General features: G+C 33.9%; 2 protein-coding genes across 2 annotated transcripts; both read left to right on the forward strand.

Moving 5' to 3' along the window:
- Window positions 1-70: 70 nt before the first annotated feature.
- On the forward strand, window positions 71-328 carry HELRODRAFT_137829 (hypothetical protein; the record flags this gene model as incomplete). The annotated part of the gene is made up of 1 exon (XM_009015956.1): window positions 71-328. A coding segment is annotated over one exon (258 nt), but the record flags the coding sequence as incomplete, so codon positions are not given.
- A 5,699-nt stretch (window positions 329-6,027) lies between these two features.
- Window positions 6,028-6,273, forward strand: HELRODRAFT_137837 (hypothetical protein; the record flags this gene model as incomplete). Its single annotated transcript, XM_009015957.1, has 1 exon — window positions 6,028-6,273. A coding segment is annotated over one exon (246 nt), but the record flags the coding sequence as incomplete, so codon positions are not given.
- Window positions 6,274-11,244: the final 4,971 nt, after the last annotated feature.

Genomic DNA, 11,244 nt, shown 5'->3' on the forward strand with positions numbered 1-11,244 from the left:
GAAAGAAATGCTAAAAAGAGATTTAAGTGCTAGTCCTCAGAGCACTCTTCTAAATAATCAATTTTATGGACCAGTGTTTACGAAACATTTGAATGATATCGAGGTTGAAGACAGCAGCAATGTAACTTTCAGTGTTTCCTTTGACGGATTGCCACAGCCTTCAATAGCTTGGTATTTTAACGAAGAGCTTCTCAAGTCAAGTGCAGATTTTTTTATAGATACGGATCAAACACTGAAAGAGTCAAGGCTTGTTATTAAGGAGTTATTTCCTGATGACGAGGGAACATACATTTGTAAAGCTGTTAATTTGCTTGGCACTGCAGTGACAAGTTGCCATCTATCAGTTAAATGTGAGTATTTTTCGTTTCAATTTTTTATTAAATAATTTAGTTTGCACATAATTGGTTAACAAATTTTCAAGGTCCAGAAAAGGATAGCATTGCAGCAACTAAGGTAGATCGTTTACAGTCTAATGACACTGAGATTTCAAAAGAAAGCAATATTGTCACTATCTTGACACCTGATTCTTCCACCAAAAACATTTTAATTCCTGCTACTAAAAATTCTGAAATTCATTTCAGAAGTTCTCCAGTTTTTAAAGGAATGTCAATGGAAGTGTCCGTTCCAGATATAACCACTAGCGTCAGCACTGTTCAGAAGGAGATAGCGTTAAAACAAACAGCTGAAGCAGTCGCTACCATTAGGCAAGAAGTATTTTTGGATGTTATTCAGCATCGCAGCTTTTCAGAGACTGCCTTCACGTTTAACAAGGCATCTAATAATGACACGTCTGAAAACATTTCAGAAAACAAATTTGGATTAAAATCACCAGTTTCTCTACGAAAGAAGAGAAGATCAGAGCTCATCAAAAATAATGACGTTTTTAAAAATAATGAAAAATCTGTACCTATATTAGCATCATTTCTTCCAAAATCTCTTACTGTAAATGACGAAGAAGCATTAACTTTTACATGTTCCGTTATTAGTTCCTCTCCTCTTGAAATTGAATGGTATCACAATGGCAAAAAAATTATTGATACTCCTGATATACATACAATATTTGATGAAACAACTGGAATAATTGGTTTACAGTTCCATGAAATATTCCCTGATGACGCTGGTATTTACGAATGTCATGTAAAAAATAACTATGGTTCAGTCATTACAACTACAGAATTATTCGTTAACGGTTGGCATAATTTTTTTAAGAGTTGAGGTTTTTATTAAATATTATAAAAAATTTTATTTTTTTCAGAAAAAAGCCCATCGAGCGTTTATCAAAGTTTTTCTTCAACTCCGCTCTCATTTGCAGAAAAGCAGGACCGGCTTTATAGTACTAATATCGATGTGCCCGTAAAAGAAGATGTTGAATCATCACCCGCCATATTGTCAATAGCGAATATAAATTTTGCCGCTTCTGACGAAATAAAGGATGTAGCAGAAAATGCTAAAGAGATGGAAATTAATTTGAATATAATTAAGAGTAGCAATATTGCGTCCTCAGTTGACAAAGAAAATTCTTACATTTTGGAGGTTTCTATCGATCAAAGAGTTCTCTGTTGCAGAAGTATCGTTGACATTGAGGAGGTACTCCCAATAAGCCAGTGGAATCCACAATTAACCTCATCCAGTCTTGCACTTGTGTGCCACATCAAATATGTTTGTTTAGTAGAGGTCTTGTATGTTGTTGACCCAACAGCATCAGTGAAACCACTGATCATGCCAGTCTATGAGGAACTCACTCTTGAAACACATTCAGCTATGCCATCTGAACATTTGTTTGAAAGTTGTTTGACCAATCAAGTTAACATTGAGTATAGAAAAGATATCTTGAAGGCACATACGACTGATTCGGTTTCTTTGCAGGATGACGAGGAGTTTTATGATTGCACCGAGTTCGATGAAAATTTCATTTTTTCAGAGTTTGATTCTAATAAAACAGAACCACCAAAAGAATTTACTTCTGAACTGAACGTTGAGTTAGAAACTTCATCTTTTGAAGAAAAAAATAAACCTATTGAAGAATTGTCACACGTCACTCTAATAAGTAATTGATTTTGTTAATAAGAATGTATAAACGTTTACAATTTTATCAATTCATTTGCAGAGGGTTTTCCATGCTGCATAGAAGTCTTGTCGTCGCATCCTATAACGCTGGAGTGTGCCTTTGCGGCTTCGGATGCACTCGATATTGCTTGGTTCAAGGTTTTGTTCAATTTGGTCTATTTACTTACTCTATTATATAATCATGTACATGCATAAATTTTTTATTTATCTTTTGAAAATTTATTCCAGGACAATAGAGTTTTAAACAGAAATAGTCCTTATAACATAGAAATTGATGCTGAAAAGATGTCCAGCACATTAAAAATTGACGCAGTTGTTGATGAACACGAAGGAGTTTATAAATGTGTGGCACAGTGTGGGCAAACTTCCGTAGAAACATCTGTTGTATTATTAGTAGAAAGTATGGCAAAATTTCATATGGAAATCTGCATGTGGTTTATTACATAGATCATTATGGCGATTTTTTCGAAGGCTTCCTACGAACTGATTTTTATTAAAATAATAAAACCATTTAATTGAATGTTTTCTATTAAATTTAGATTTTTTTAATTCATATAATTTTCTTTGTTAAAGTAGATATATATTGATTTTTTATTCATAATATTTGTTTGTTTATATTATTTCGTTGTATATTCATTTGTTGGTCGAAATTTATTTTTTTGAAAATTAATAGCTTTTTATTAAATGTGTTTTCCATAGATATGTTTGTATGTTTTTTCGTTTATTAAATTTTATTGCCGTTTTGAAAATTAGCTTTTCATTGATACTTTGAAAATACTGAAAATGCTAATTGGTTTTGTTTTGAGGATTTTTTTCAGTAAATAAAACTGTTTTGTTTCAGTTTAGTCAGATTATATATAGTGCATCATTTATGCGGGTTAGCTTTTTACATTAGTTATTCATTGAATTTATTATATTTATATTTTTTGCAGGATTGCGAGAGGAAGGGTCTACTTTGTTAGTTCATTTCTTTGGATATCAATTTTTTTTTGTTACAGAGTACTAACAGTATATAAATTATTTTGGATATTTCATCTCTGAAGTTGATTTTAAAATAGGCCAGATTGTTTCAATTGTTCTCTAAATACAACAGTTAAATTTTTTTATTACTGACTTAGTACAATATTTTAATAATATTCTTAGAGACAAAAAAGATCCAGAACTTTCAACGAGCCATTTAGCACTCATTGATGATGATGGATCAAGAAGTTTCAATGTTGAACTCAACAGTAAGAAAGAAGACCGTAGTGACCATGCGGTCGAAACTAAGCCTTTTGTGGAAAGCATGACATCAGATGATTTATTAAACAGCCTGGGTGTTAATAAAGAAGATTTTAAATATAAATTCAAGCATACTTCTATATTTGATGACAACGTCACGTCCGTTGACCATTCTCCTGTTATCAAACCTATGTTTGAAGATTTGTCAGCAGATTTTAACAGCGGACAAAAGAAAACATCAATTGATGTGAAAAAATTAAACGAGAACAAAGATATAAATGAAACTAAAGAATCCTCATTTATCGACGACACAGTTGATTCTAAGATTCAAAATTTTGACATTCTACAAAATATTGAAGTTAAATCAGACAATGAAATGTTCTTTGAGATTGAAAATGAAACAATATTTAAGCCTGCATTTCCCGAAATAGAAAATGCTGATTTGGCTGTCGGAATGGAAGGTGTCGCTGTTAAGGAAAGTAACGAATCTGGTGAAGATGTTATGGCATTTTCTTCTAGGACATCTGATTTCGATAATAAAGATTTAACTTATATCAGTCAACATACTCCTGCTGCTATCATTGCTACTGCAAACGAGTCTACCGCTGCCACTGCATCAACCACTACTACATTCACGACAATTAGTACATCTTTCCCTTCAAACAATAGAGACTCAATAGAAAATGATGAAAAAAAATTGCTTGAAGATGAGAAAGCCAGAGAACAAAAATACATATCCACCCTTACAGAAGAAATTACTTACAAAGGTTTGCATTATAACTATAAATAATTACTGCTTTAAGATTATGTTGGTTGATATTGCATAAGATTATGTTGGCTTGATGTTTCAATTAGTTTATACATTTTTACAAAGAGTAATGGTGTATTTTTTTACATTTTTGTACAGTCTAATTTTTTTGTTTAATTTTGACTTGAAAACGATTTATGTACTAGTGGGTCTTTATTATTGTCTACAATTTAAAAGTATTTTCTTATTAAAACAGTTCTGTTGTAAATTTTTTATCTGACTTTTTATATTTTCACGGATCATTTAATAACTTATTTTTAATTAACATGTTTGTATTTTACAGATAACAACTTGCTCATATTTTTTTTTCACATTTTATATTTTACTTTTAACATTTACTGCATGTGTTTGAAATTTAATGAATCTAACATTGTGTTTTTGTACTAATGTAATTATTGTTCATTTATGTAATTGTTTATTTGTTTAATACTAACCATAACGTTTTAACGCCTGTTAGATGTGAATAACAAGCCACACAAATTTTCGACGAGAGTTTTGAAAACGGTTGAATACACGAACACTAACAGAATGAAATCATCAACAAAAGATGATGCTACTATTGCTGACACAAGTTCTTTGATGACGAAATCTCCAAACAAAACTCATGCCGAGTCTGAGTTTGAGTGGAATGGTTATAACGGCGAAAATAATGACAAATTAAATGAAAGCTACATTGGTTCGAGAAGTTTCGATGATGACTATCATACTTCGAAGATAAATGACCTCGAGGAGCAGTACAGAAGATGGAAAGAACAAACTTCATTAGAATTATCGTCTGATAATCACGGTTTCTATGCCGATGCGAACGATACCTACAACGTCACCCCTACCATCGACAACGTATCAGGTGTTTCCAATCACACATATTCTTTCAGAGATGATTTTGACAAACATACTTCGATGGAGACCTATAACGACAGTTTATCTCCTAACAACATCGCACATACACTTAGAGATAAATCCACAGGAGACCATTTAGAGTCCAGTCACAAAGGCATCCAATACAACAGCAACAACGAGGCTACTCTTCTCGCACCGATCGTCACACAGAACATCATTATTCAACCGGCTGAAAAAACGTCCAAAGTTCAGGAAATTGAAACAACTGATGAGATTACCGTAGAAACTAAAGTCACGCAAATTAAAAAAGTTTCGTTGAAGCTTTCAGAATCTGGCGACATTGATCTGACGGAGACCACGGAGATCCAGACTGACACAGACATGAAGGAAACCAAGAAAACAAAAGAAAAGGAAGAGCTAATAATTTCGCATGCTATTGAGGATTCAAAAAATTTGTATTCATCTGCGAGCAATGACGTTGAATCAGATCAAAATTTCAATAAGTCTAGTGAAGACCACTTAAGAAATGAACAATCTTATGTTGACTCAGCAGATAAAAAGGATGACCTCTACGAATCCTTAAAAAGTTTCCCACTTGAAAAATATGATTTGTACTCAACTTGGGATGTTGAAGAAGGAAGTAATTTGTTTGTAGCGGTAAAATCATATGATCCGGAATCAGAGGAAGTCATGTCTCTGCATAATGAAGAAAAACTGGAATTGATCGACGGAAGGTTTGAGGACTGGTGGCTTGTTAGGAAGTTGTTCGATGATCGCAAAGGTTTCGTTCCATCGAAGTTTCTTCAACATAAATCGGAATTTGATAAATCAATCAGTGATAAGATATCCAATCAGATTCATCAAATTGTCCCTCAGCAAAGTAATTTTTTTTATAGCTAACAGTTTTACGGTATTTAAATTTATTAACAACTCAAATTATTTTTTCATTGAAGCATGTTTAACTATGATAATTCTTCTAACGAACATTCAAGTTTATTACGTATGTTGTTATATTTTAATGCATGGTAAATATTTGGTTCGTAACAGCCGAGCTAAATGATAATCTGGAGGAGTCACCTGCCATGATGTACAAGTTGCTGACAAATGTGACCGTTCGAGATGGAGAGCCTGCAAGGTTTGAATGCATCATATCAGGTAATCCGAGGCCTACTATCACCTGGTTCCACAACCACAAGATTATCAAACCTTCCCCTGAGTTTCTGCAGTTTTATGATGAGTTTGATAACACCTGCAGTCTTTCAATCAGAGAAGTTTTCCCTGAAGATGGCGGTAGGTACACCGTCGTCGCCAAAAATGTTACTGGACTGGCTTCTTCTTCCGCTGAACTGAATGTTATTGAAAATGAACTCATCAAAGGTGTCACATTTGAACAACTAAGTTTCAAACCTTGGTGTTTTTTTAGTTTTCTCGTCAAATTCTTAGTTTGTGATTGCATGGCTAGATTCATTTAACTAACTCTCACTTATTATAAAAACGTTATAAAATGAGTCTTCCGTCTTGTTGGCGTTGTAAAAATGTTTTTAATTGTCTTCTATAACATTAGACGACGGTAAGAGCAGCACTAGATCATCGCGACCTCCAGCTTTAACGGTTAAGCCAAAATCCCAGTTTTTAGATGAGGGACAACAAGCAAGATTTACTTGCCAGTTTGCGGGAAAAGTTCCTCTGAAGGTTTTTATTTATTTCCTTTTTTTAAATTCTCCCTTTAATATCTTAAAGAGGTGTTTACGACAAACTGAACGATATTTGTAAATTCGCGTGGATCAACGCGTTGGACACATTGCGTGTGATAGCCGGGATGGGATCTTTTTGCATTTGAATCCAGTCACTTCAACAGCAGTACTAAGCACATCAACCGTTTTACCAACTATTTCTTTTCAATTTTTTTATGATATTTTAAAGTTATTTTTTGGCGGTTTATTTATTGAAAGTCTGTAATTATATAAATGCAGTCTCATTATTTAAACTGCTTTCCAAGATATCATGGACGAAAGATGGGCACTTGGTTGCTGCAACTGATAGAATACAGCAAACATTGTTGGAAGATGGTGACGATACAACACATTGTGAACTTGTCATCAACAATCTCGATGTGAAGGACAGTGGCAAGTATGTCGTGTCTGCCAGCAATGATGATGGCGACATTGACTGCACTGTCACTCTCAGCGTCAGAGGTTAGCGCTTGTTCATTCGCTCTGCTTACTTCTCCATATAAATGATTCTATGTTCTGCTTTCATCAATCCTCATGAAGCTTTACAGTAATTTCGTTGAAATATTTAACTCGCAGGTGAACAAAAGCAGGTTAATCTAAAATCAGGACTTAAAAAGACCACAAAGTTTGTATCAAGTTTAATTTATTTTAATGATATTTTTTAAATTATTGAAATTTGTAAACAAAAATTTTCTACATTCAGAACGAATATTGAAGAAAGTACTGAGGTTCAGTTAAAAAAAGAAGTGAGCATTATGCGGAGTGTAGTTTTTTTAAATTCATCTTTCATAATATTCACCATTATTTGCTATGACTTGGCGTCACTAATTTTTATTTGCATCGTTTACATTCACAATCATTTTCACGATCCCATCTTGCGTGTTGTCAGACATCCACTGAGGAGAAGATAAATAGGAAACAACTGAGCAGCCACACGGAAGAGGATTCCAGTTTCGGGAGCGCAGAAGTTACGAACAAGCAATTCGTCACAAACCATCAAACTCTTCCAGACAACAAAACTTCTACCCCAGGATCAGAAAAAGTAAAAAACAGGGTTAAGTTGATTGAGAAAGATCGCGAGAATGTACATAAAATCAGCAGTGTTAGTGCTAGTGCTGCTGCTATGTTTCATACTAACCCTAACCCTTCTGATAATGTGTTTTCTGCTAATAACACAACTAATCAAAATAAGCATGTTTATCTAAAGAAGAGATCAGTACACTTGAATAAGGTTGGACGATATTGTATTTTGATTTCATTGTTTTCTTTTTAGATATTGTTTTCAACTACAATATTGAATCTTTCTGTAACGAAATCAAAAAGCACGAAAAAATATGCAAGTTTTGTTGTCAAATATTTTTTTCATAATAAATTCAATAAAACAAATACACTTTAAAAAAATTTTTGCAGTATGTTTATAATTATTTTCTATAAAGATATGAAATTATTTTGAACTTTAAAAAAGTTATAAAACAATTTTAACAATGTTCTAACAAAGATGTTTTGAATCATTTTAAGAATTTTTCCGCAACAGATTTTTTGTTAAAAAACGGATTTCATTATAGAAAGACTTTATTGTGTTTTAAATTTGATTCGGACATTAATAACTTGAATCATATCAAATGCTAATTACTGTCAGTGTGATCGATTTCGTCTCATTTGATTCTGTCCATAGTCATTATTGCTTGTTCGCGTTGTAATTAAGTCATGTTTTTAGTAGTGCTTGTTGCTTGTTGCACATGATTTACTAACATTTTAATGATGATCTTGGTATGCAAGATACATTATAATTAAATGACATGTTAGTTAATTGTTTAGTTATGTATATGTTTATTGATGTATGCTATATAAATATATTTGATTAAATTGGTTGGTTGATTGGTTGATTGATTGATTGATTGATTGATTGATTGACTGACTGACTGACTGACTGACTGACTGACTGACTGACTGACTGACTGACTGACTGACTGACTGACTGACTGACTGACTGACTGACTGACTGACTGACTGACTGACTGACTGACTGACTGACTGAATGAATGACTGACTGACTGACTGACTGAATGAATGACTAGCAAACAGTTAATGTAACTTTTATTAATAGCGTGATTAACATTTTCAATGACTAGATTAATAACACTTGAATTCTCTTTCTAATGACAATGTGAATGCCAGTTTCAACAACAGTACAGTACAGTACCCTAGTACAGAGGCGTTAAGTGTTGCATGTTACTAATAAAAATTACATTCTGATCGCAACATAGATATTAAATATAAACATTTTTATAGCAACATAGATATAAAATGTAAACTCAAAAATTTTCATTCATTACGTTCTTGAAAGGATGTCATGCACATCACTAAAAAGATGAGAGATGTGACGGTTTACGAGGGCGAGACGGCAATATTTGACCTTCAGATTTCCCACCCCCACCCCACACCCACGTGCGTTTGGTTGTTTCAAGGCAAACGAATTCCCAGCGATGAGTATTACCACAGTGAAGTTGGCGACGATGGTGAGGTCAAGCTGGAGGTCAGAGAGGTTCACGTTGATGATGCTGGTCAGTTATTGTGAATGTTACTAGAGTTTATGGGGTGAAAGTTAGTTAATGAAAATGCTGCTAGTGTAAATGGGGTGTCATCATTTTCGATACAGCTGGTATATCCGTTTTTCAATGCGTTGGCCATCATGTTTTTGATGTTTTGTTTGTTAAAGTTATTGATTCATTCAATAAGCAACATCAAAGTTTAAATTTATTTATTGAACAATTGATTTTCATTTTAAAGCTGTTAAACTTACCCTACACACGAAGGTTTATACACAGTTCAGTTGTCTAATGATCGTGGGACCGTTGAGGCGTCTGCCTTTCTAACCGTTGAAGGTCGGGACACGGTCTTCATACGTTGCAATATTTTCTTTTTTTGATTTTTAAATAACGTTTTCTTGTTCTACTCATGTTGTAATTATTTTACACAAGTCGCGCATCTATTTACATTAGTATGCAAGCACCAAGAGGGCATTAACAACTTTTAGATTTTCAGCAACTTTAAATATATTTGCGTTAATTCCATAATTATAAAGAAGTACATCGTGAACTCAACTTGCCAGAATTTATTCTGTGTTAGCAGCGAAGAGATAGTGAAACACGAATATCCATTTTTTAGTAAATTAAGTAAAGACACTGAAGGATGTTTTTTTGGCGATTTTGCTTGTATCAGTTTAAATTAATATATGAATTTTTTACAGAGACAACTTTTGAAGAAACTTATCAGACGAATGCCGTCATTTCGAAAGACGATGTTGAAGATTCGTTGGAGAGCAACGTCACGAGGTCTTCGCGTTCTTTCATACAAACTCAGCAACGTAAAGACTCAAAATCAACGAGTTACTCTGCTGGCGCAAAATCCAACTCGACGGAATTCGTGGAGGTGGAAATTGTTGTGGATGCCGTTCAGAATGAAAAGATTGATGCCGATGGATTTGTTCATGAGGATGTCGTCGACATGACGGTCCACAGTGCCAACGTCAACTTCATGTTATCGAGGAGCATCTGTAACGAAGACAACAGTTTTTTGCTGGTCACTTCACTGGTGGATGTTCCAATCACTGACGTTTATGGTGCTGCTGCTGGTTCCCCTGATTCATTCACTCCACTCAAGACTGACGAGGAGAATTCTGTGAAAACTCAGCTGGACACAAGCGTTATTAACTTCATCCCGCCCGCCACAGCAACAATTTCAAATTTGAAAACATCAACTGAACCAAATTTAACGTGCACAACAACACAATCTATTTTGCTCTCGGAAACATCATCACTTGAATCCGTTGATGCGATAAAAGATGATCTGGCAATTGTGGTGACAAGCAGCTTGGTAGGTGTCGCCGATAGTGAAGATCGACCTTCTCTCACATCTCGTACATTTGCAACGCAACTTGAAACAGATATTATTACGGAACAAACTCTACAACTAACTTGTCATGCCGTGCAAATTGTTGAACCGACGATTTCTAACAACATTATTTTAAATGACAATGGAACAACTGAATATAATGACGAATCTAATGGTACTAATGATATCAATAGCGATGAAAGTACAGAAACTGGCAAGACTACTTCAAAGGCTGTTGAAAATGATGTTGCAGTTGTTGTTGAAAATGTTGTTTCAGAAGTTGAAGAGGATGAAAGTGAAGATGTATTTGTTGATGCTAAAGTGTTCCATGAGGGTGATGATAGAATAATTAAAGATGACGAATATGAAGTTGCAAAAACAAGTTTACCTGTTGAGAAAGCGGAAGACGTACCACAAGTTGTTGATAAAATTATCAACGAAAATAAAAATGTCATCGAGCTCGTAGAAAAAGTTGATTATGTTGTTACAAATGTTGGTAGTGTTGAAAATGTTGCTGATGTTGGTAAAATTGAAGATGTTTTTAGAGTAGAAGATGTTTTTGCAAATGTTAGTAAAGTTGCAGATGTTGATAGAGTTGAAAATGTTGCAAATGTTTGTAAAGTGGAAGATGTTGATAGAGTTGAAGATGTTGTTGCAAATGTTAATAAAGTGAAGATGTGA

The sequence above is a fragment of the Helobdella robusta genome, assembly GCF_000326865.2.
Source record: "Helobdella robusta unplaced genomic scaffold HELROscaffold_17, whole genome shotgun sequence".
In the NCBI taxonomy this organism is placed as follows: Eukaryota; Metazoa; Annelida; class Clitellata; order Rhynchobdellida; family Glossiphoniidae; genus Helobdella; species Helobdella robusta.